A 27,094-nucleotide genomic window follows, 5' to 3' on the forward strand; every position below is an offset into this window, starting at 1 on the left:
CATAATAAATATACACATTATACACACATGTAATCAAAAATGTTATTTGGGATGCGATTAATCACGATTAATCGTGACAGCACTAATATATATATATATATATATACAAACCCCTTTTGCAAGGTATGTGTTGTAATTGAAATCTACGGTCAGACGTAAATAAATAGAGTGTAATAAAACATTACAACATGCATAATTCTGAAGTTGTGTCATGTAAATACAAATTGTTACTGCTCGTTAACAAGCTATAATAACTGTTTTCTGCAGAATATAAGTTTGTTTTCCTCCAGAGGGCGCATTCTCCCTTGAGCCCAAAGGCTTGAGCCATATTCCCTTTTTTTTCTTTCTTTCTTTTTTGCAAGACACGTTTGCTTGATAGAAGATAGAATTGACGTGTTATTTCCAGAAACATTGTTTGACATCAAATGTAATTCAAACACAAAAAGAATCTCGATTAAAATAAATATACTATCCTGTGATCATAAACGATCCTGATTGGTGCATCCTGGTCATCGCTGAGAAACGTTACAGGAACCAGGTGACAACATTAGGCGTTACTGCAGCAGCGTCCTGGATCATAGTTTTTCCTGAATAAAGACACTGATACACTTAAAATTGTTTGACTGAGAATACACAGTGAAAAGTTAAAACATAAAAATAACGTTACTTATAGTTACACACCCGTCATACAAAGTCTGGACCTCCAAGCCCCGCCCATTTCTCAACTCCCTGTTTCATGCTAATTTCTTTCCTTATCTTCCTTTTATCTAATAAACCAAGTATCTTTAGTCTACGTGGCCCATGTTTAGTTCGTGAACCCTAAATTCCGCACTTCAACCGAGACCTAACGAATCCTACTACGGTTGGGGATTTATCTCATGAATATTAATAACACAACCCGCTCGGACTTTCAGCAAGCGACGCGACGTCACCGCGTTATCATTAATATTCATGAGCGTCCTCCTGGCCGTAGTAGGATTCGAACGTTCTCTTCGCGAAGATGGCGGCGTGTAGACGTGTGCAGCGACTGCTGCTGTTGATATTCATCTCCGGCTGGATGTCTAACGCTCTAGAAGGCAAATCGGACACTGAAAACGCCGCGGAGAATCCCGAAAGAGGCAGAAACGCGGCGGGAGAGGGGAAAGCGGCGGCGCTGGACGGGGCCTCCGCGGCGCGGCGCAGCGGCGGTTGGAAGCTCGCGGAGGAGGCGGCCTGTCGGGAGGACGTGAGCCGGATCTGCCCCAAACACTCCTGGAACAACAACCTGGCCGTGCTCGAGTGCCTGCAGGACCGAAAAGACGTAAGAAAACACGGCCGAGTCTGTATTTAACACATAGTCTGTGAGCGCGGGGCGATTAAACCGCGTACAGAGCAACACTGACTGATCATCAGTCTACATAACGTTACGTTAGTGTGCTAACATTCATAACTTACAGGACATATACATTCATAAGGTACAAGCACGGGTGACGTGAGAAGATATTTGCTCATATTTATTAAAAACCAGACGCAGATTGACAAGAAAGGCCTCTGAATGTCACGTACAGGGGTTCAAGATCCGGTTATCACGATTAATATTGTGCTTCCTGTTAATGGCCGTGTTTCAATCCCTTGTGTGCTGCCTACTTAGAGCTCACCAGTAAGTTACGCCCAAATATTCGGTCCGAGTCAGCCCCTCTGTGACGTCACCGGCACTATTTGCGTGCGCGACCTGATATGATGTTATGATGTTATGATGTTACGATATTATGATGTTATGATATTATGATGTTATGATGTTATGATATTATGAAAAATGCCGTCACCGATACTAGTAGCAGCAGGGTGGTAAAATACTGACTTGCTGCCTTATCAGTCAATGATTGCAGGCAGCGTTGTTGCACGAAGACACCTCATGAAACTGATTTCGGACAGGCTTCTGACTCTGAGGCAGCGTAGCGGTTTAATGATCTACAACAAAACAGAACGAGTTTTGATGATAACATGATGTAATATATAATATAATACTGATTTCTCAATGGAAATAACATCAAAAGTGCAGAAAGTTAGTCAGAAATATACATTTACACACAAACTGACCACCAAAAAACGCAACTTTCAGACGCCATCTTTATTTATTTTTTATCCCAACTGTCACGGAATGGAAGGAACGCACAGGATTGTGGGATATCAAAGGCAGTGAAGGATACATCTATGCTGCCTTCAAAATTCGATCAGAAGGTACCTCCGGAGACCGGAAGTGAAGCAGAATTAGGATTCGGACATGCCTTGATGCCTCCGAAGGCAGCATTTTAGAGCTTTCGGACGCAGCGCATGTAACGTTAATGCTAGCAAATAAGGTGAGCACAGTGGCTTCTGTTAAAGTCGGCATTATAAATAAAATATGCATGATTTTCTGTTTTGGAAATTAAAATCTGTGTATTGTAAACGTTTGCACTTTGTATATATGTATATACAAATATTTGTTTATTTTAATTTGATCTCGTAATATTTAATAAATTTAATAACTCAATCTTTCAGTTAAAATGTCTGACTTCTCTCTGGTGACACAAGGGAAGGGAAAAGATCACCCAACAATTAAAATCCTGGCATTTACTCATCCTCATGTTGTTCCAAACGTGTAAGTTTCTTTTCTCTGTTGAACACAAAAGAAGATATTTTGAAGGATGTTGGCAACCAAACAGTTGACGGTAGCCATTGATGTACATAGTATTTTTACCTTACTATGGAAGTCAATGGCTACCGTCAACTCTTTGGTTGCCAACATCCTTCAAAATATCTTCTTTTGTGTTCAACAGAGAAAAACCTGTTCCAAACATGCAAGAGTTTGAATAAATGAGCATTCAATCAGTCGTTAACATTCAATCAACAATCGGCAGATTAATTGGCTGATATAATGTTGCATCGTGCACTTCCGAGAAAGCTCATTTTCATATCATTCTTAAGCAGAATTATAATTCTCATGTATAGGTATATCTGTAAAATGCACACTTTTTTTATATATTCTTTAGAGTATTTGCAAATATTTGTGTTTTTATTTGGTTTTAGTCACATTCACCTCAAAAATAACTATAAAATATAAAAATAATTTCTGAAAGTGATTCCGGGGTTATCATTATTCAATGTTGTTGGAGTTGTGGTATAGTTAGAACGATTATTAAAACTTTATACTATAGTCGGTTTCATTGTAGTTATCATCCTTGGTATGAACACGTATGGCTTGTATACTGAATTTCTGCTGTTGTTCGACTTGACTGACTGGTTGTGCAGTGTTCATTTGTAGAGGAGGGTTCATGATATGTGAGTACTGCTATTAGTTTGGCAAGGGTTAGCCATTGTTTGGTGGTGGTGCACATCGTTTGAATAGTGGCATGATCACAGATACGGAAGCAATATGATCATTGAGGTCCTTGTGTAATAATACTTCTAAAGTGTCCCATTTATTGTCAGTGTCAGGTCTGATAGATGTGTAATGCGAGTCAGGTAATTAGCTCTTAGTTACTGATTACACAAACAACGCTTTTACTTTTGTTGAATGGTTCTTAACTAGCAGAACTGGGTTTTCCTTTACTTGTGCTGATTATGGGTTTGGCGTTGGTTCTGTGATCTGTTGTATTGGACTGTTCAGGCCTGGCAGGCAGGGCCTGTTTATGGTGGGTCATTTTCTCTGGCTGTTCATCACATTGCAGGGGTAAATCAATGGATAGGATATTTGTTAGCTATTTCTCAGCACTTCATCACATTGCAGGTTATTTTACTAGATGTTCTTCCCAGCCTGGTCATAACTATTACAAATTATTTCTCTGTCAGTTCATCACAGATAAAGGTTATTTCATCTGGCTGTTCATCGCATTATATTTCTCAGCTGTTCATCACATTGCAGGTTATTTCTCTGGCTGTTCACTACCATTAAATGTTATTTCTCAGCTGTTCATCACTGTTACAGGTTATTTCTCTGGCTGTTCATCACTGTTACAGGCTATTTCTCTGTTCATAACATTACAGCTAATTCATCTGGCTGTTCACATTAGATATTTCTCAGCAGTTAATCACAGTTACCTGCTATTTCTCTGGCTGTTCTCTACCATTAAGTGTTGTTTCTCAGCTGTTCATCACATTACAGGTTAATTCGCTGACTATTCACTACCATTACAGCTTGTTTCTCAGCTGTTATAGGTTTTGTCATCGCATTCAGGTTTTTTTTGGGTCATCACTTTGGTCTAGTTCAGGTTGTTTTTCTGTTTGTAACAGATGAAGGTTATTTCTCTGGCTGTTCAGTGCATTAGATTCTCAGCTGTTCATCATGTTACAGGTTATTTCTCTGACCGTTCACTACCATAAAATGTTATTTCTTAGTTGTTCATCACCATTACATGTTATTTCTCAGCTGTTCATCACCATTACATGTTATTTCTCAGCTGTTCATCACCATTGCATGTTATTTCTCAGCTGTTCATCACCATTGCATGTTATTTCTCAGCTGTTCATCACCATTACATGTTATTTATCTGGCTGTTCATCATATTACATGTTATTTCTCAGCTGTTCATCACATTACAGGCTAATTATTTGGCTGTTCATCACCATTACATGTTATTTCTCAGCTGTTCATCACATTACAGGTTATTTCTCAGCTGTTCATCACCATTGCATGTTATTTCTCAGCTGTTCATCATATTACATGTTATATCTCGGCTGTTCATCACATGACAGGCTAATTCTTTGACTGTTCATCACCATTACATGTTATTTATCAGCTGTTCATCACCATTGCATGTTATTTCTTTTGGCTGTTCATCATATTACATGTTATTTCTCAGCTGTTCATCATATTACAGGTCAATTCTCTGGCTGTTCATCACTGTGACAGGTTTTTTCCTCTGGCTGTTCATTACCATTGCAGCTTGTTTCTCAGCTGTTATCAGTGGCGGTTCGTGGGTTTTAAAATAGAGGAGGCACACTAATTGTATTGGTCTAGGATCCCTGCCGATTATTATTATTATATTATTTGCTTAACCACTTTAAAATGGCTTTTTGGTTGCTTTTAGTCAGAAAACGTAAAGAAAATGACATACATACAGCAAGATAATATAACTTCACTTACCCTGGCGTATCACTTGAAGCAAACATCCATCCCTTCTTAAAAATCTGTGTTAAAAGAGAGCTGCCTGTTGCGCCATTTAATTAAGCCGACTGCTGTAGCCTATATCCAGCTTAGGCTGTTTTCCCTAAATTTGTATGTATACTGTTTGAATGACAGCTTGGTAAATCTGTTGGCAATCAAATATTCAATATCGCTACTCATCATAAGTACTTGGTACATTATCAGCGCAGCGGCAGACGTTCAAACTATTATCAGGTAATTTACGTCTCTGTGATGATTGGTTGATACCAGAAGGAGGCTAGCCTCCCTTGCCAGGTTTCTTTTCTCAACACTCCTCAGCGCTGAAAGTGAACACTCGATGCTGATTGGCTAATTTTTTTTACCAACGGAGGCACGAGAGCTCAGCGCTCGCTCGGCCTCCCCCTCCCCTTCTCTATCACCTAGCGGCTGTAATTACATCAGCAGATTCGGCACATTCGCGATAGAAAAGCGGCGCTTTCACGTTATGGTATTAAAACTGTGAAATTACAAACAAAAAATACACATTCTGAGACATGAACTGAAATGAATTGTGAATTTTATTAACATTAAATCGTCCTCCCATTTTCACCTCAAAATTATGGGGAAGCTGTGCCTCCCCTGACGAGCCGCCACTGGCTGTTATAGGTTATTTTGTCATCGCTGTTACAGGTTTGTTGGGGTAATCACTTGATCTAGTTCAGGTTGTTTTTCAGTTTGTAACATTTTATTGCTTAATGATCATGTGAATATATCCTTCAGAGTTTTCCGTGTTTTTCTCAGACTGAACTTTAGACTTTGTCTTCCCATGGAGAATCACTGTCAGTGCGAGTCCTTACTTTAAGGTCAATTATTTAGCTGTACAATGTTCCTCATTGTTTCTCATAAATAAAGACTGAATGGAGACAGTTTGTTTACCTCCATAATTTATAATCTGCTGGAGGCAAAAGGCCCTGGTGGCTTTTTAAAAATGCTGTTTTCTAAAATAAAATCCTGACACAGCTGGAGAAAAGATCTTGTCGCCAGGCCTTTTATATGTTGAGGCGACGGTCCAAATAAGCAGTGATTTTTCTGGTCTCTAAGCAGTGTTCTAATATTGCTTCGCAAACATACAGGGTTATAATTTTATCCTTTTCACTTGCATTATATATTATAGACAGATGCAGCATAATTGCACAGAGAAGCTGTAGCTTTAAATCCTTTTAGAGTTAATAAATCCTGTTACAACTATCAAAGGCTAAGAAGACGCTCTCAGGACAGGCCGAGGTCAAAACAGGTTGCTGTGTTTGATTGGGTTTGGATGCTTTTTTTAGTAACACTGTGACACTTATCAAGGCCTTCAGCTCCATGAGAATCAAGTATTACACGCTTGATATTTACAGCGGGCCGTTAACAGCTGTCCTGTGCTATGCCGAGGATGCTTTCTGTCTGGGCTTGTTCTCAGCTGTTCAAATAAAGATCAGTATCAAGTCAGCACAGTTAGGGAGACCCTACTGTTATGTTGATTGCTCTTGACTGCTGAAGTTTTCACATCACAAAGAGTATTTTATTAGCGGAGGAATAAAATATAATTAAAAGGCCTCTATTTTTGATTAAAGCTGCCAAAGGCAATATTGAAGACATACTCTCTCAGTTTCTACAGATGCTGGCCTTCTCTCTAATTCTTCATGTTACTGTGTGCTCATATTTGTCAAATAGCTTTCATTTTGCAGGCAATGTCACACATTTGTCAAACCTAAATGCTCAATCATCAGTCACAGGATTTTTGCAGAATACTTTTTCTTCTTGTCATGCCAAACATTGCTGTACGTTTTAACCTTTCGGTTCCTTCCGAAGAATTGCACAGGGAAGAGAGTATCATAAAGTGAGTATGAACGCTGTGTGTTTAATTGACATGCAAATTACCAGTGTGTTTTGGTATGGTAGCTTTAAACGGTGTGCTTTGTCATTTGAGACTCACAGTGTTTACTCAGCACACATTTGATTCTCCAGGAGAATGTGAACAAACATCCTCCCAGCATTAAATAATGTAAATCCACCAGATTGTGAAATTTGCTGATACTAAAAGGCTAAAAAAAAAAAGAAAAGTTTGGATGTACTTATTTCTTTCACCTCGTTCTGTTCAATCTGCCTAAACTGAAGTTAAAAAGAGCCTGAAGTTTAATTAGGTTGTTTTAATAATGCATTTTCATACTCAAATGTTTAATTTTTGTCAGAATGTTAATTATCAGATAATCATCTAAAACTCTTGTTAAATATTAACAGTCCACACACAGGATGTGTAGCAGGAAGCTGATTTCTGTTTGCATCTGCCTGGGGTCACAAATTAATGCAAATACATTTCAGAAGCCTAAAAGTAAATATAACGCACATCTACAAACATTAGCAACTGTTACTATTTTATGCATTGTTTATTAGGGATGGGTCACAATATTTGACTTGTTGTCCAACAACTGCGAATCCTGTGGTCTTGTTTTGTTTTGATATTTTTAAGCATAGCTTTGTTTGTGTGGTAACACTCTCTTTTCTTGGCTGTTTTGTCTTTTTTATTCTCTTTTAAAGCACCAGTACTACAGCCATACATATTCAGACATTTTTGGTTGCTGAAGTGTCACAATGTTTTAAGCATCCCACAACAAGTGTCGTCAAGTTAAAGACTTTAAAAATGCTCTTTGAGGCACTGCGTTCAGTTATATTGTTGCACTTATTCTACTTGTTTTTAAGCACAATAAAATGTTTGAAATGTTCCTTAAATATTGGGGTGAACCCAAAACCAGTGTAATTACACAGGGCTAGTCTTGAAATTCATGTCGTTTTGCACATGCCTATTACTTTTGTCTGTGTGAACACTTATAATTTATATTTTCTATTCTTAATCTCTCTTTAGGAGACAGAGATCGCTTCAGACTGCAATCATGTAAGTGTTTACACACTATTCCTGTTATTTTTGGTCCTGAATGTTGATCTGAATGAAGGTTGATGGTTAAACCCAAACAAACTAGCTGGAGTTTTTGTTGATATTTCAAACCAAAAGTGAGGTTAACTATTCTTTTTGTTTTGTTTGATTTGTTTAGTTTTTTTAGTTTGTTTGTTTGGATTTGTTTGTTTTTATTTAAAAAATTTTGTTTTTGTTTTAATGCAACAAATATAAACATTCTCACTTTCAAATAATGTGAAGTATTTTAATATTTTGTTTAATTTTGCATTTCTTTTCTTTTTTTCAGTTAGGCTAATATCTAAATTGGTTGTGTTAATTTTTAAATTAATATAATTAAAAATAATAAAATATTGAGTATCAGAAACATAAACATTAGGGATGTAACGATATCAAAATCTCACGATACAATAATATCACGATATAACGTCCACGATACAATATTTATTGCAATATAAAAAAAAAGACCAATAAAGAATTGGGAAAAAAATTAAATTTTGTACATTTTAAAGTTAAATTCTTCTATCTTATATAAAATTCTTTCTATCTTTTATTTTGAAGGAAAACTCTGATTCAGTGAAAACAGGCTTACAAAAACGCGTCTCACTACAAATCTAGTGAAATGCTGTCACGAAAATAAAGCCTAACTGGTGGCGTTGCGTTCCCAAGCGCGCACTAAACTCACAGCACTGCAATAAACGAGTTCACTGCGTTTATACGTTGTGAACAAAGCCGTTCTGCGGCGCGGAAAACACCGTATCACGAGCTGATCGCCTCATCAATGTGTGCGCTTCGCTTTGAAACTGACTTGATGAAGGGATTAAGGCTACGTTGTTGTCAAAAACTGAAAAGTTTTTCTCTTGCATTTTAAAAAAGTTTCACATATACACGACAACGTTTTCAAAACTATTCGCGTTTACAGCCACGAAAACGGCGAAAAACGCTGTATTACATATGCCAGGCCAGTAGTTGGCGCTGTCACCTTGTTAGTAAACAGTACCTGTAGGGAAGTGACGATTATATGATGTTTATGATGCGTCTCCGCTGTTGGTTGTAATATTGGTGAAGCAAATCCACACTTGGCTGTAGAAGCGTTAGCAAACTCTTGAGCAGCAACAACAGTACCATGTACTCCGCTATTGTTGTGTATGTTTGTTCGCGCTTACCTTTAAAATCGACACGTACTGCACATGTCTACATACCTAACACGTACTACGCACGCGCATGACGTCACCGTTTTCAAAGATTCCTGTTTTGGGTGTTTACACGGAAACGACAACGGTGCCGTTTTCTAAAACTTGCACAAAAATATGCGTCTTCAGTCCCCAAAACGCCATTGTCGTGTAAACGAACAGGCAAAACGCTTAAAAAGTTTCCAGTTTTTGGATGAAAACATTGTCGTGTAAACGGCCCCTAAGCCATATTGTGTTTTAGGTTTTAGTTGTTTTGACAGACACCGCGCCAAAGCATAATGGCCCAAAACACAACTTTAAAGACCTTTTATGTTAGCATAAGAAGTTTACATATATTTTAAAAACTACACTTTTTGCCCAGAAGAGCTATAGTTTCATATCGTCAAGTGACCACGATGATATCGAGACAGTTTTGCTATCACGATATTGATGATATCGTTACATCCCTAGTAAACATCATTATTCATTCAGTACTGTAACATTAAGTTATGCAAATAAATCGTCCTGTTTTATTCTTAGCTGCTGTGGAACTACAAGCTCAATCTGACGACTGATCCGAAGTTTGAGTCTGTCGCCGTTGAGGTGTGCAAGACCACCATCAGTGGGGTCAGTATGCATAGAGGTGGCGAAGGAAAACCAACTTTTATCTCAAACTGTACCACAAAGTCACTGTAAACCGAAATCGTTTAAACCTGGTTTGTCTCCAGATTAAGGAGTGTGCCGCTGAGGAACGTGGGAAAGGTTACCTGGTGTCGTGTTTAGTAGATCACCGCACCAACATCTCCGAGTACCAGTGTAACCAGTACATCACCAAGATGACCAGCATCGTCTTCAGCGATTACCGGCTGATCTGCGGCTTCATGGACAAGTGCAAGGACGACATCAACAAACTGCACTGTGGAAGCGTCAACACTGGAGAGAAGGTAAGCCCAGGTGCATTGTGGGTAACTGAAAGCAGGAGTATGACCAGTCTTTGAAAAAGGATGTAACACTTTTTTTTTTTTTTAAACCACTGTTTACTTTTTGATGCTTTCTGATAACAGTGCCAGTATTTTTAGCAGCTCTGCAAGTTTCTGCTACATTAGTGTCAAATACAGGACTGTAGCCGAACACTAAAGCAACAAATACGTGCTTTTTAGAACTCTTTATTTTATTCATCTTTGCAACTCTGTTTGAAGTTGTTCTTGAAACAGTTTTTTTTCATCGGTTGATATTGGATATTTAATTATGCATGCTCATTTAACTTATTTTAACGTTTAGATTACCTTTGTCATTTAACACTCACTCAAATATATGTTTAATAACACTCTTAAATGTAATATTAAGTGAATCAAAATGAATATCAATTTCTCATACTGTGCATTACAGTGCTGTGATGCCTAATTTGTAGAATTTAAAATGACTGATTTTTGTTGTTTTTGTTTTTGACAAAATAGTATTTATTGGCCATAATGTGACAATAAGCATGTTAATATCGGGCAGCGTTATAATGCAAGGATACTTCACCCACAGAAGAAAATTGCCAAAATTGATACAACTTATTCAAATATCCCAAACCCATAAGACTTTCATTCATCTTTAAAGCACAATGAAGATATTTTTAATGAAACCTGAGAGATTTGTCACTCAAGTCCGAAGCTTTAACACTTCAAAATGTTCTTAAAGACATCTTAAAAGTAATCCATAGGCTTTTATTCACATTTAAACGTTGGTCAGCGCACATACGTAAAGCACTTCAAATACGGTCAACAGAAGATCAAACTTGCTTGTTTGAAGCACACAAAAACCAACGAGGTTTGTTCTCGCACATCAAGCATGAACGATGAACGAAATACTTTTTTTGAGGGTGAGTAAATGGCTGAATTTTCCCATTAAGTAAATTAGATGGAATGAAGATCCAAGTTCTTGTAGCTCTGATTAGCATGACAGACAAAGGCTTTTTAGGTCCAATGCTTTGTTGTAATGGGAGCTGTCAACTGATTCAGAGGCAGTTGGCTAGTTCTTCACTTTAGCCGGTTCAGTTTTCAATCAGCTGGTCTGAGATTTAAACTACAGTTCTGGAGACCAGGACAGCTTGTTAAACTGCCATGAAATACTGTTGTCTGTCCTAAGCACGCATGCCCATTCTCTACAGGACATCCACTCGCAGGGCGAGGTGATCGCGTGTCTGGAGAAAGGCCTGGTGTCTGAAGCCGAGGAGCAGCCGGGTCAGTACACCATCAAAGAGGACTGTAAGAAGTCAATCATGCGCGTGGCAGAGCTCTCCTCCGACGACTTCCACCTCGACCGCCATCTCTACTTCGCCTGTCGGGAAGACCGCGAGCACTTCTGCGAAAACGTACGCCTTAATCCTCTAATACACGCTCACTGTGCACTTCTGTGTGCTGATGGTCTGCTCTGTTCGTTTGTCTCAGACTCCAGCAGGAGAAGGAAAGGTCTACAAATGTCTGTTCAACCACAAGTTTGAGGAGAGCATGTCGGACAAGGTACATTTGGTTTTTGTTTTGCAGAAGCAATTACTGAGAACTGTTTATAGTGATGGTGTACAGAAAATGAGCATACTAGATAATAGGGGTGGGCCGATAGACGATGGCTGTTAGACATTAGCCCGGAACCCCTAAATGGAATAAATATGAGATGGGAGGAAAATATATATTCCAATACTTTCTCTTGCAGTTATATCATTGGACAATTACACTGTATATAAAAGTATACCCCCCCCCCGGACGATGTAATTCTCATTCTCATAGATTATTGGCCAATTATTGACTCATTTTACTAAAAATAGAAAAAGAAAAATGAGCGGTGAAAGATTGATTTGACTGATAGCATTATTGTATTTTTTTAAGTTCTCTAGATAATTGCCACAATAATCACGTAGAGAAAATCTAATATTGTGACAGCTCTACTATATTTGCGTTTTCATTTTAAAATGGTTGCACACGTGTGTTGAGATGTGGCGCTCGTGTGAAAAATATGGGTTCAAGTCTGACTCGTGGCCTTTTTTTTTTATCCATAATTTCTTCTCATCTGTTTATTTACCTAGCAGTTAAAATGAAAAATTGCTTAAAACACATTTATTTATTATTACACATTTTTCCGTTTGAACTTGCGTATCTGTGTTTTCTGCAGTGCAAGGACGCTCTTTCCACTCGTCAGAAGCTGATCGCTCAGGACTACAAGGTCAGCTACTCGCTGGCTAAAGCCTGCAAACCGGACCTGCGTAAATACCGCTGCAACATGGACACGGCCATGCCTCGAGCCAGAGAGGCCAAGCTCTCGTACCTGCTGCTGTGTCTGGAGGCAACCGTGCACCGAGGTGAGGCTTTGATGCGATGCGGACGGACCCAGGTTCTGCCCCCTATAGATCCGGTTTCCTCATGTTTGCGCTCGTTCTGTCGCAGGTCAAACCGTGAGCGGCGAGTGTCAGGGAGAGATGCTGGACTACAGGCGCATGCTGATGGAAGATTACTCGCTCAGTCCCGAGATCGTGCTGCATTGCAGAGGGGAGATTGACACGCACTGCTCCGGCCTGCACCACAAGGGTCGAACCCTGCACTGCCTCATGAGGGTGTCGCGGGACAAGGGCATCTTGGAAGGCCACTGCCAGAAAGCTGTGAGTGGAAATGCACTTTGGTGCACTCAAATGCTGGTTGGTCCGGTCGATATCTTGAATATCTCAGATACATTTAGTATTAGCAAAAAATGATATCTGGCATTATTTTGGAGAAAGATATTTTTGGGAATACTGTGTCCATTTGGCTGATTAACAGAAACTCTATTTTCCCCGTTGTGTCAAAACAAAGTATACTAATGCCTTGGTCAAATTACAGTTCACTTATTTTTTTATTTTCATGTTTGTTTGTTTTTTTTGATAAACATAAATAAACAGATGGATATTGCTGTATTTATTGTTTTTCTGTATGTTAGTTTTTAGTTTTTCCTTTGTTTTGTATTTTTTTGTTATTTTCTTTGTTTTTGTTAGAAAGATAGATATTTGTATCTTTTGTTTTTTTTGTATGTTTGTATTTTAGTTTTGTTTTAGTTATTTTTTTGCTTTTCTACACTAATTTTAGTTTTTTGTTTTTGTTTTGATATAGAGATAGATACTTGTATCTGATTTTTGTGTTTGTCTTAGTTTTTTTTTTTTTGCGTTTGCGATTTTTGTTTTTATTACTATTTTATTTTTGTTTTTTTGTGTTTTTTTTTGTTTTGTTTAGATTTTAGTTTTTGTTTAGATAGATAGATGTTTAGTCAAAATATTGATTATCCTGATTAAAAAAAAAGAAATGCATAAATATGAAGTTAATAAATATCACCAAGAGGCTGAAAAATATCAAGGTAATTAGTAATAATAATACATAGTCGTATGCATTCACTGTGTTTCAGTACTTCCTGTGATGAATTGATTTAAATCGTGAATAAAGTCGTGAGATATTCATTCATGTTAAATAATGCAGTGGCTGTGATTTATGGCTTTCATAACTGTGTGTGTCCCATCAGCTCCAGACACTGATACAGGAAACAGACCCCGGGGCCGACTATCGCATTGATCGTGCTCTGAACGAGGCCTGCGAGTCCGTCATCCAGACCGCCTGCAAGCACATCCGAAACGGAGACCCCATGTGAGTGCTCCTGTTTAGATATTTGGGCCAGAGCGCCAGCTAGAAAACCTTTCTGCCAGTAAACAACAAATGGAACAAATAGTTGCCTAATTAATATTAGAGACGTTTTGCATTTGCGTTTCGTAGCGAAGCCTTTTCTGTTGCTTAAGGCACTGCATGTGACACTGCAATAATCGCTCTGAACAAACCCGTGCTGCCATAAACTTTCCAGTATGCTGTTGATTGATCTTTACATTTGACCTTGTTTCTGTCCGTTTTGTTCATATTGTGTGCGTGTGTGTGTGTGTGTGTGTGTGTGTGTGTGTGTGTGACTGTGAACACAGATTGCTGGAGCTGCAGTACTTCATCTCCAGAGACTGGAAGTGAGTCACGAAACTCACAAGAGTTTTTCTGCCTTTAGGTTTCATTCCACACTTTTAATTTTGACAATCCTGTTTATAAATCTTTTGAATGACACACTTCAGGTTCTTCCTTATTTGCCCCCCCCCCCCCCCCCCCTTAAGGATTAACCCGTTTAATCCCAAAGTTTTCCCAGACATGAAAATATCCAAATGATGTGTCGTTAGTAACCCTTTGAAATAATCAATAATTATTTTTTTTATTTTTTCTTTGGAAAAGTGTGTGAAAAATTGCGTTTTATGGTCGGTCACAATTGTAACCGGTGGGATAATGCGTGTACTGAATTAACGTATTTCTGCAGTCATAAAAATAGTTATATATTTCAGCCCAGCTATTTTAAACTGTTTGATCACATTATAGGGTTACTATTATGCATAAAAAATCCTTATATAACACTGACAGGAATACTGAGATAAGAGACAAAAAATGTAACGTTTTTAAAGTATTACAACATTAATATTGTAGCTTATTTGTAACAGTTGAACTTTTAATTGAATGCAATTATTTTAGTGCAATTTTCGCTAACAACTGCAGTTGTATTTATATCGTATAACGTTACCTAAGTTCACTGTTATCCCTCCATCGCTATTGTGAGCATCAAGATGTTCACTCGTTCGACGACACTCAGCATAACTGAAGATATGTGAACTCATATTAATATTAGACACCTCAAAGACAATGTGCACCACAAACCTGATGTTAACATGCTTTACTAGCTTTTGTTTTGGAGCTTGGATGCAGCCATCTTCTCAAGATGCAAACAGGAATTAAACTGCTCTGGTCACGTGACGATTTCCACTAGACTCCTGAAACTGCAGATATTTACTTCACTCTTTATTTTTTCCATATTTGCAGGAAGTGCACTAAAACATCAGCTAGTAATGTTTTTAGAGCTTTATTAATGGAAACCTTTTTCATGATCACTATTGTGACCGGTGGGATTAAATGGGTTAAAGGTGTATTTTATTTTTGTGTTATTTGTTTCTGTTGTTGTTTTTGTTTATTTTTTTGTTTATTTATCATTAGGTCTTTTGTTACTTTTTTTTGCTTAGTTTTTGTTTGTTTTTTATTTTTGTTTTTTAATTATTAATTAGTTATTAGATTTGTTTTGTTGTTTTTTTTTTTTTTTGTTTATCATTAGTTTTTTTTTTTTACTTGTTTTTTTGTTTGTTTTTTTATTTGCTTAGTTTTCGTTTTTTTTAATGTCTTTTTTTAGTTATTAGATTTTTTGTTTGTTTGTTTAGTTTAGTTTTTTGTTTTTGTTTTGTTGAGCAGGTCGAAAGTACTGTCACAGCAAGGTTCATTTTGTGTTAGATCATGATCTTAAAAACCTGAGATTTGTTTCTCTGATTCTCTTTAACCGAGACCCTGTCAGCAAACAGCTTTGAAAGTTCCTGTTCATGTGTCTGTTGGGCTAAATGTGAGGTCATGTTCAAATATTTCCCTGTGCTTCTGGTTACAGACTGGACCCTATCCTGTACAAAAAGTGTCAGAACGATGCGGCCCGCATCTGTCACACTCACGGCTGGAACGAGACCAGCGAGTTCATGCCTCCCGGAGCCGTTTTCTCCTGTCTGTACCGGCACACTTACCGCACCGAGATGCAGGGACGACGGGTACGACTGACACTCACTGAACACCCTCATGTTACACTTTGTGAGTTATCAGAAAATAGGACATTGAGAAACTATAGCTTATCTGAGGCTTCCTAAATGTAACTGTAGGGTTCATCAGAAACTTCTGAAGTGAGTTTGAATGTAAGTATCTTCTGGTTCCTTAAAGAGGGGAATCTCACAAACCTGTCAAAAACACGATTAAGCTGCATTTCACCTCAGAAACAAAAGGAGAAATCAGTTATTTAGCACGCAAACAGTTTTTACTATTAACATTTTATGCATTGTTACATTATTTTCATGTAAAATAAGCAACCGCCCTCAATTATCATTACCTTAATTCAGTAATAAAATAATCTATATTAAATAAATAATTCACGTCAAATTATATACTTTTTAGTTTTATTTACAAGTGTTTAGTACTAGTTAACTAGTATTTATTTGTACTTATTTGTCTTACATTTTTTATTATAAACGGCATAAATTGATGTCACGGTGCAGAAAATCTTAATGGTCTCAAAATGGAATTCAAGCAAAGCATATATATATATTTTAGTTATATATCTTCTTTGGGTTTTGCTGTGAAATATGACTCAGTTATGTTCCTGACAGGTCTGGTGACGTTCACGCTAAGAGTAAATGTGATCAAGCTACAAATGCATGTTCTCAGCAAATTAGCAGGGACGAATCAAAATCACCTTCCTTTGCCGAGACTGAAATCACATTAATTCATGCTGCGGGCTTTAAATGAGTAATGATTGACAGGAAATGAACTCGGATGATGTGGGTCTTGGGAGTTTTTTTACAGACTAATCTAAAAATAGACGATACTTGCGTAACGTTTATGGTAATGGTATCAAATTTCATGACACCCGTCAAACACGTGCACACAGATCGCTGTTTGTAGAAGGATCCAGAACTGTGTGTGCGTGTCTGATTGATTGGTTGTGGGTCTGTTTGTTTGCTTTAGGTGTGTGTGTGTGTGTGTGTGTGTGTGTGTGTGTGTGTGTGCGCGTGCGCGTATGTGCTAATGCATCTGAGTCGATCTGCAGTTATCTCGGGACTGTAAGACAGAGGTGCAGAGGATCCTCCACCAGAGGGCTCTGGATGTGAAACTGGATCCGGAGCTGCAGCAGCGATGCATGACAGACCTCGGGAAGTGGTGCAGTGAGAAGACTGAAGCTGGACAGGTCAGTCTATGAGATCACACTAATTATAACCGTCACTTTCCATTGGTTACATGCAATTAAAAATTTTTCTTTAAAATGATCTGTGCTTTTGTTTTTTGTTCATTTTATGAGGTTTACGAACTTTGCAACCTTGTTACTAAAATGTAGGACTTGTTTAAATATGACTTAATTGTGTTTTTTTTTTTTTATATATGGCCGCCCTAAGGGTTACTATAGTAAACTAAAACTGAAACCGTTAAAAACATGTAATAAAATAAACTTGAACTGAAAAAATATTAAATATGAGTATAAAAAACTAATTTTATTTCAGCTAATTTCTCATTTTTATTTAGTCCAACTTTGTGTACTAAACTAAAACTGAAATAAAAAAATAATTGTATAGACATTAAAAAATAAATATAAATGGCGAAAAACTAAAATTAATTAAATTATAAAATTGTCAAATTCATATAAATTATACAAAAATAAGAATAAAAATAAAGTTAGTTATATTTCTAAATAATAAAAACTAATAATCTCACTGATAGTAAAATAACACTGTCTGTCACCTTCCATGTACGGTATACAATTTAGTTTTTTTCTTTCTTACAAATGGACAGTTTTGTTTTCTGTTCATTTTGAGGTTTACCATGTTTGCAACCCTGTTACTAACCTTTAGGATGTCTAAATAAACTTTAAAAACTTGTTTGTTTTCTTTTCTTTTCTTTTCTTTGTAATTTTCTAGCAAATAACATTTAATAAGCATCAAACTTAAAGGGTTAGTTCACCCAAAAATTAAAATTCTGTCATTAATTACTCACACTCAGGTTGTTCGAAACCCGTAAGACCTTCGTTCATCTTCGGAACACAATTTAAGATATTTTTGATGAAATCTGAGGGCTCTCTGAGCCTCCCATAGACAGCAAGGTAACTACCACGTTCAAGGTCCAGAAAAGTACCAAGATGGGTCAGCACCGCCAGCCACACGCTTGCGTCATGGTACTGTCATGTAAAAAGTATTTTCGTAGCTTCGTAACTTTACAGTTGAACCACTGATGTCACACGGACTACTTTGTCGATCATCTTGGTACTTTTCTGGACCTTGAACGTGGTAGTTACCTTGCTGTCTATGGGAGGGTCAGAGAGCCCTCAGACTTCATCAAAAATATCTTAAATTGTGTTCCGAAGATGAACGAAGGTCTTACGGGTTTAGAACGACACGAGGGTGAGTAATTAATGACAGAATTTTCATTTTTGGGTGAACTAACCCTTTAAATATACATTTGGACACATATGTAATAATAACAAACAAAAAAACTACACCGGAATGGGTAACAGGGTTGCGAGTAACGCTTCATATCCTAAATTAAGCTGTCACTCAGCAGAGACTGTAGTACTTATCGAACGTGCATTTCCATTGGGTGAACTAACCCTTTAAATATACATTTGGACACACATGTAATAATCAATTTTCATAAGAACAAACAAAAAAACTACACCGGAATGGGTAACAGGGTTGCGAGTAACGCTTCATATCCTAAATTAAGCTGTCACTCAGCAGAGACTGTAGTACTTATCGAACGTGCATTTCCATAAATTAAAGAAAAAATATTAGAGATTATTTTTTTGTTAAAATAACTCCAGTAACAGGATTGAATGGTTGAGATTGGTGAATGCTGTCAACACTACAATATTTGAACAAGATTTTCTACAAAATTTGTCTTTTTGCCCTGGTTCAGGAAGAATCCAGTGACGTTACTTCCTGTGGGTCACAATTTTAAGAAATGTACATTCTTTTAAATTTAAGAAATGTGGTAAGGTAACAGGATTGAGCACAACATGGGTGACGTGGCTAATTATTACCACAGTAATATTTAATAATGCAAATTATTTTAAAGGTTTTTGTTTTAATTGTTTGTGTTTTAAATGTAAGTTTTTAATATTAAAAGTTTGCTAAGTTTTTTTTTTTATTATTTTTTTTATTTAATTGTTGGACACAATTAAGAAGGTCAGCTTCTGAAATGGCCGTAGTTAATTTTATGTTAGATAATGATTTCGAAAACATGAGATTTGTGCCTGTGATGCTTCACAAAAAGTCTTGGGACAACAACAAATGTTTCATATGAAATGTTTGAATTTGCAAAGAAATTCCCAGTGATGCATTGCTCAATGTTTGTGTGTGTTTGTCTGTCAGGAACTGGAGTGCTTACAGTATCATTTAGATGATCTGGTCTCTAACTGCAGGGATGTGGTGGGAAACCTCACAGAATTGGAGTCTGAGGTACAAAAAAAAAATGCTTTTGTGATTTTTACAGCAGTTTGCATCTGAAATTAAAAAGCCTCGGTGTCTATGTTTGGGTGCTATTGTTCTCTGCTGGACGTGAGGCGTCTGGGGTGGGTTTGGACTGATTTTGGTGCGTCTGGTTTTCCAGGACATTCAGATCGAGGCCCTGTTGATTAGAGCCTGTGAGCCTGTGATCCAGTCCTACTGTCACGTAAGTTGCAAATCATTTTTTCATAACTTAAAGCTATATAATAAATACACGAAGTAGCTTGTTTTCTTTTGTTTTTTTCATTTGTCCTCTCTATTTGCCTGTGTTTGTTTCGCAGGAGGTGGCCGATAATCAGATAGACACAGGGGACCTGATGGAGTGCCTCGTTGCCAATAAGAACCAGAAGGAAATGAACGAGAAATGCGCTGTTGGAGTCACACACTTCCAGCTGGTACGTCTGATGAATACACACTCGCTCTTTCTACTGTTACTACTGTTGTGTCTCAACCGTCCGTTTCTCCTCCTCATCCTCAGATCCAGATGAAGGACTTTCGCTTCTCGTACAAGTTCAAGATGGCGTGCAAGGAGGACGTGCTCAAACTGTGCCCCAACATCAAAAAGAAGTGAGCGCGTGGCTGTCACGCAAAGCAAATGTTTCATAACTGGTTTCATACATTTTACATTATCGTTAGGGTTGAGCGCTATTTATCCTCAAGAATAATATTGCAAATGTTGTTTTAACGACATTATCTGAGTATGTCTGCGTATATGCAAAAAAAACAACAACCAAAAACATGTCTTGAAAGTCCAAAAGCATTCACTGCATGATGAATGCAGTTACAATGCCCATATAATTCCAGTTTTGGTTTTTGTATTTATAAGATATGATGTAGTTAAGCAATAGAGTGTGGTTTTCCCTATTATCAGCACATGAGCACGATCTCATATTTAGAAACAAAATTGTCTTGGTGGTTTTTTTTGGGGGGTTTTTTCGCTGACTAAAATAGTTTCAATCAAAGCCAGAGCAGAACGTTTGTGGGTCTTGGAGCAACACTGTGGTGTTTAATTCCTAAATGAAATCATTTGAGTCAACGATTCATCCATTCATTAAAGGGATAGTTCACCCAAAAATGAAAATTATCCCATAAATTACTCACCCTCGAGGCATCCTAAGTGTATATGACTTTCTTCTTTCAAACGAATCCAGTCGGAGTTATATTAAAAATTGTTGAAAAAAGTTGTTAAAAAAAGCTGTTTAATGGCACTCAGCGGGTGTTGCAGTTCATCAGTCCAAAAGAAGTGAAATAAAGCGCATCCATCCATAATAAAAAGTGCCTCACATGGCTCCAGGGGGTGAACAAAGGCATCCTGTAGCAAATCGATGCATTTTTGTAAGAAAAATAACCATATTTAAAACGTAATAATCACTTTAATCTAGCTTGCGCCAACAGTTGTACACGGAAGCAGCTCCGGGCGAATGACATAAGAATTTGGCGTTGCGCATGCGCCGGTGAGTCTCGTGAAAACCAGCGTTTGTTTACAGGAGCAAAGGAAGCAAAGTTTCCTTACTTTAGCAAAGGAAAACCAGTCTCCTCTTGGCTTATATTGAAATCCTCCGACATTCTTCTTTACAAAACCTCTTTTGTACTTCTAATTAGTGACCGTTGTTTTGTTTTGATCTCTCCGCTGCGTTTCCGCGTTCGTCACTTCTGAGCGGGGCATGCGCAAAGCCGAACTCATACGTCATGCTCCCGGAGCTGCTTCCAGTGTACAACAGTGAGCGCAAGCTACATTAAAGTAATTATTGCGTTTTAAATATGGTTATTTTTCTTTCAAAAATACATCAATTTGCTACAGGATGCCTTTGTTCACCCCCCGGAGCCTTGTGAGGCACTTTTTTATTATGGATGGATTCACTTTATTTCACTTCTTTTGGACTGATGCATGCAACACCCGCTGACTGCCATTAAACAGCTTGGAAGATCAAAGACCATTTTTAATATAACTCAGACTGGATTCGTCTGAAAGAAGAAAGTCATATACACCTAGGATGCCTCGAGGGTGAGTAATTCACGGGCTAATTTTCATTTTTGGGTGAACTAACCCTTTAAGACAGTCGTTTGCTTTGTTTCTAAATGAATTGGCCATTTTGAATGAGTCGTTTGAATGAATGATTCAATGAATCACTCATTAAGACATGGACTTGTCGCCACCTACTGGCTGTTTTAGTGTCATTTATTTATCTATGACAGGCCTAAACCAGCCAAGAAAAAAAATTATGTGAGATTGGCTACATTTACGAAAGCTCCTCTAGAGGTAATGTAGAGTATGATGGGAAGGTTTTGATGGTCTGTTTGCTCTTAGGGTGGATGTGGTGATCTGTCTGAGTACCACAGTAAGGAACGACACTTTACAGGAAGGCAGAGAGCAGCGAGTTTCAATGAAGTGTCGTAAACAGCTCAGAGTGGAAGAGCTGGAGATGGTCAGTACATCAAATCCATCTAAAATGTATTTAAATGAGTCTAATCATTTGTAGTGTACTGCGCTATGCTATGTCTTATATCCTGTGAAGTTGAGATGTGTCGGTGTGTGTCGTGCAGTCTGAGGACATTCGTCTGGAGCCGGATCTGTACGAGAGCTGTCGGCAGGACATCAAGCAGCACTGTCAGAACGTGGTGTTTGGAAACGCTCAGGTAAATTCAGATGAGCTGGCTCTCTAATCCTCCGTTTGACTGTGAGGATCTGCTCATCTGTGTGTTTGTGCTTGTTCAGGTGATCGAGTGTCTGAAGGAAAACAAGAAGCGGCTGACCCAGCACTGCCATCAGAAAGTCTTCAAACTGCAGGAGACTGAAATGATGGACCCAGAACTCGACTTCCAGCTCATGAGAGTCTGCAAGCAGATGATCAGGGTGTGAAACCTCGTCAATTACATCTGAAAAGACCCCAGAATTTAATGATGGCTTGAAATTGTTTGATTAATCTACAAAGCATTGAAGAACTTTTTTTTTCTTCATTATACAGCGTTTCTGCAGTGACACAGATGCAAAGAACCTCTTACAGTGTCTCAAACAAAACAAGAACAGCGAACTAATGGATCCGAAATGCAAACAAATGATTACCAAGAGACAGATCACCCAGAACACAGGTACGACCTACGCATCCTAACATAGACACGCATACATACTCGGGTTTTCTTTAATCACTCACATATTTATCTTCACAATTAGAGTCGGAACACCAAAAAATTTTCTACTAACATCCATTAAATAAATATAAGTGAAATAATCCAACATTTAAAAAAATAATTTTGCTGAAATGAGTAACCGAGTGACAGGATTGTAAATTTTGCCTAAATTACATGTTCTCTCAGCAGGGCCAAACTAGTTTGAGAAGAAAGGCTGGTTTGTTTTTTCAACTCTGTTACAAAAAATAGATGTCGTCTTGATACTGTTTAAAAACCGAGTAATAAACATTTTCCAGTAACAGTTTTTTCTACTAACATCCATTAAATAAATATAAGTGAAATAATCCAACATTTAAAAAAATATTTTTGCTGAAATGAGTAACAGAGTTGCAAGTGACAGGATTGTACATTTTGCCTAAATTACATGTTCTCTCAGCAGGGCCAAACTAGTTTGAGATTAAATGCTGGTTTGTTGTTAATTTAAATGACGAATGTTTTTCAACTCCGTTACAAAAAATAGAAGATGTCTTGATACTGTTTAAAAACCTAGTAATAAATATTTTCCAGCAACAGTTTTTTCTGCTAATAACTATTAAATCAATATGGCTGAAATAATTTTCAAGATGTAAAATTAAGTTTTGCTAAAATGGGTAACAGGGTTATAGGTTTTGCCTAAATTATGCTTTCTCTCAGCAGGAGCTAACCAGTTTGAGACTAAATGTTGGTTTGTAGCGATTAATAAACTTGTATTTCCAATAAATGAAAGGGAAATATTAGCACTTACAAGAACATCAATAACAGGTGTGAATGTAAACATTTAGAAAATGTAATGAAATTGTAATGTCTTCCCACCATACTTTAGAAAGAGTTGAAATCATTTGATTTAACAATTTATATTTTTGTGCCATTATTGCTATAAAAAGTAATGAGATACAAGTGCCCTATTCGTGTAAAGTCAAAAAACCTGGTTCCATCACTAAAGTTTGATGCTCTTTCCTCCATTCTAGACTACCGTCTGAACCCTGTGCTGAGGAAGGCTTGCAAAGCCGACATCCCAAAGTTCTGCCTGAACGTTCTGAACAATGCCAAAGACGACAACGAGCTGGAGGGGCAGGTCATCTCCTGCCTCAAACTCAAATACGCAGACCAGGTTCGTAACCTTTAGCACTGTGAATGCACATAAACCTGCACCTTTACTCCATATAAGAGCGTGTGTTTGTGTCTCCAGCGTCTCTCTCCAGACTGCGAGGGCCAGATCACTGTCATTCTGCAGGAGTCCGCGCTGGACTACAGGCTCGACCCGCAGCTGCAGCTCCAGTGCAGTGATGAGGTAACATTCACTGTCTTAGTATGTCGTACATCAAGATGTTTTGGTCTCAAATGTCCAATAATGGCTGTTTGTCCCAGATCCTGCGGCTCTGTGCGGAGGAAGTAGCGGCGCAGGAGCAGACGGGTCAAGTTGAGGAGTGTTTGAAAATCAACCTGCTGAAGATCAGCCATGAAGGCTGTAAAAAGGTAAGAGCGCTCTGACGTCGATTTGCCGCTGGGTAGTTGCATGGTTCAATTTCTCACAACTCTTCTGACTGGCTGTTCCCGCTGTAGGAGGTTCTCAACATACTGAAGGAGAGCAAGGCGGACATCTTTGTGGATCCAGTTCTGCACACAGCATGCGCCCTGGACATCAAGCATCAGTGTGCTGCGATCCCACCGGGGCGAGGAAGACGTAAGTAATTCTGGAAATGATTTTATGCCATTTTGGTAGACTAGATATTAATTACTGCACTCTGTGTTTGTGCAGAGATGTCGTGTCTGATGGAGGCTCTCCAAGATAAGCGTGTGAGACTCCAGCCGGAGTGTAAGAAGAGATTACAGGACCGCATTGACATGTGGAGTTACGCCGCTAAGGTAAACGTTCATCCAATCCCATCGGCCTCCATTCAGAAGCTCAACAGTATTTTCTTCCTTGTTGTTGTTCCAAAACATCAGTTGTGTTCCATAACGCTAGAGCGATGATTCCAAATTTGGTATTGTAGGTGTGCTGACTACACACATGCTGTTCTAACAAGTAAACAGCGACATTATGCTGCTTTCTAAGATGCCTTGTTTTGGCTAAATTCTAAGGAACAATCATGTATTTCAGATCTTAATAAATTTGTTTCAATAAACTTATTTAAAAACACTTTTAGCAGACTTGCCAACACGGCTTGAAAATGTTAGATTAAGTTATATGTTCTGTGTAAATTAATCATGTAACCATTATTATGAAAATTGTGATAGCATTTACCTCAGAGAACAGTCTTCCGATCTTTTTGCATGCAAAAACTTGTGTACGTAAATTGTCACATTAAATTCAATTAATGTATGATTTTGTACAAATCTTACAGAGGTTTCTGCATTTCATTTATTATGAGAATTTGCACAGTATGGTTTCACAAACAGTTTATTTTGAAAATGTTTTGTACATTCTCATTCAGTTTGTTTATGTACGGATGCATGTACAAACAATTTACACTAATCATATGAAAATTGTTGCATATAATCCCAAGTGACAATTACATAAGCGTGATTTTACTAACAAATTAAGTAAATATTGTGATAACGCAAATATAAGTTGTTGCACTCAATTCAATTTGGAACAATTTGCGGAAAATTATTACGAACATTGAGCCTCATTAAATATTTAAATATAAATATAAATATTTAAAAAGTAAATTTGGAATAATTGTTTTCTGAAGAATTTGCCCAAATCTTACAGAAGTTTCTGCATTTGATTTAGCATGAGAATTTGCATAAGAATGGTTTAAACAAACAATTTATTTTAAAAAATTCGTTTTTTTTTTAAATAAAAAACGTAAAAAAAGTTTACGTAAGGATGGTTGTACGAGCAATTTACACAAATCTTACAAAAAATGCATGACAATTTATTTAAGCATGTTTTTACAAACAAATTACCCACACCTTGCATTAATTCAATGCATTCAAATTGCGCAAGAACCGTTTTTTAAACAATGAGGCTCATTCATGAAATAAATATGGAGTAATTTGCTCATAAAATGAAAAACAATTTTCCAACTCCTCTGCAGGTTCACAAATGCTTCGTAAACCTCATATTTGAGAGTTAAATGTTTCTAAGTTTAAGTTAGTAAATTCCAATCATTTGCATTTTAATTTTTATGAATGAGGCCCAGTTTACATCACATGCATACAATTTACATAGATAATTCTGGAGAATTTTACATTGAAGAATGGTTATGAACCATTTAAACAAAATTGCGCTTTTCGAGTTTTCTTTAAAAAGCATAAGATCCCACCCTCCCTGCAAATCCCTCTCCAAAGCCACGCCTCCTCCAAAACCTAGGTCTGCAATAGCTTAATGAACACACTGATAGTGTATCATGTCTGCACAAACAGGGTGTGTGGAGATATGCTAATACATTGACCAGCAGGTAGGGCAGCTTATCGTAGCCTTAAGGTCCGAAATTTTCGTATGCTTTTTTTTTCTTTTTTTTTTGTATTCATCCTCCTTTCCTATCAAAATGCTTGCTAAGAGTGCGAAAAACGCAGAAAATCGAACATGATCCAAATTTTTTTATAACGGATGAAAGTTTCAGAGGCAGTGTGTAAACAAGGGCTGGGACAATAAATCGATGCATCGCGATTTGTGGATCGATTCTGAGATTTTCGGAATGCATCGTGATTCTCTCTTGAATCGATTCTGAGCTTAGTTTTTAACAGCAGATGGCACTGCGTGCTTTAGAAATATCCATATTCTGCTTGCTTCCAGTTCCTTACACACGCACCACTTGAACCTAAAATAATCATTCATAAAGTTCAAAAAGGTTGAAGCGAATTACAAGGATGTTCACAGTGGGCTGTGTTTACGTTAATCTCACATCATAAAGCATAAAAGCCAATGTGCAAGTACATTTAACCACTTACATTACTCAGCTGAACGCGCAAGCGCTCTTCTTCGTGAGCATCTGAGTGTGCGGCTAAAAACTAACCTAGAGCGCCATCTGCTGTTAAAAACTAAGCTCAGAATCGATTCCAGCGAGAATCACGATGCATTCCGAAAATCTCATAATCAATCCACGAATCGCGATGCATCGATTTATTGTCCCAGCCCTAGTGTAAATGTGATTGACACAACGTGAGGTCATATTTATTTTTTAACGTGCAAGAATTTCGGACTCGGTGTGCAAAGACCTTTAGACCGAGGGAAATGATTGGATGCTTTTGGGATGTGAAGAGACTTTCAACCAGCATAACAAAAAAAAAAAAACGTTTTTGAACCAAATCTCCCACCCTGCCTTTAGCTAGATTTAAAGTATACGCAAGGAACACTGAATGCAAGTTGCTGGTGATGACGTTTTCATGAGCACAAGTTCATACTGTTTCTCTGTTGGCAATAGGTGGCGCCAGCGGAAGGTTTCTCGGACCTGGCCGGGCAGGTTTTCACATCTCCTGCCAAGTCCTACATCCTGAGCATGTTGGCGATGTGCGTGGTCCTGCTCTTCCTCATGGGTCTGCTGTGCGGCCGCATCACCAAACGCGTGACGCAGGAGTTGAAGGACAGGTAA

General features: G+C 37.8%; 1 protein-coding gene across 1 annotated transcript; it reads left to right on the forward strand.

Moving 5' to 3' along the window:
* The first annotated feature begins 983 nt into the window (after nt 1–983).
* On the forward strand, nt 984–27,094 carry LOC107677828 (Golgi apparatus protein 1-like). Its single transcript, XM_016472864.1, has 26 exons — nt 984–1,300; nt 8,010–8,039; nt 9,770–9,856; nt 9,958–10,173; nt 11,385–11,588; nt 11,665–11,736; nt 12,383–12,569; nt 12,655–12,866; nt 13,754–13,877; nt 14,138–14,237; nt 15,737–15,890; nt 16,940–17,077; nt 19,251–19,337; nt 19,489–19,551; nt 19,667–19,780; nt 19,864–19,952; nt 21,694–21,811; nt 21,930–22,022; nt 22,102–22,239; nt 22,352–22,475; nt 23,522–23,664; nt 23,743–23,844; nt 23,922–24,029; nt 24,117–24,237; nt 24,313–24,419; nt 26,927–27,094. Exons 1-26 carry the CDS (start codon nt 1,001–1,003, stop codon nt 27,092–27,094), a joined length of 3,399 nt encoding a protein of 1,132 aa, XP_016328350.1. The 5' UTR covers nt 984–1,000.

The sequence above is a fragment of the Sinocyclocheilus anshuiensis genome, unplaced genomic scaffold (genome assembly GCF_001515605.1).
Source record: "Sinocyclocheilus anshuiensis isolate Anshui unplaced genomic scaffold, SAMN03320099.WGS_v1.1 scaffold1310, whole genome shotgun sequence".
Classification (NCBI taxonomy): domain Eukaryota; kingdom Metazoa; phylum Chordata; class Actinopteri; order Cypriniformes; family Cyprinidae; genus Sinocyclocheilus; species Sinocyclocheilus anshuiensis.

Coding starts and splice junctions, on each gene's coding strand:
- LOC107677828 (XM_016472864.1), top strand. CDS start 1,001: ATGGCGGCGTGTAGACGTGTGCAGCGACTGCTGCTGTTGATATTCATC. Junction 11,737..12,382: donor AGGAGAGCATGTCGGACAAG/GTACATTTGGTT, acceptor TGTTTTCTGCAG/TGCAAGGACGCTCTTTCCAC. Junction 13,878..14,137: donor CCGAAACGGAGACCCCATGT/GAGTGCTCCTGT, acceptor TCCGTTTTGTTC/ATATTGTGTGCGTGTGTGTG.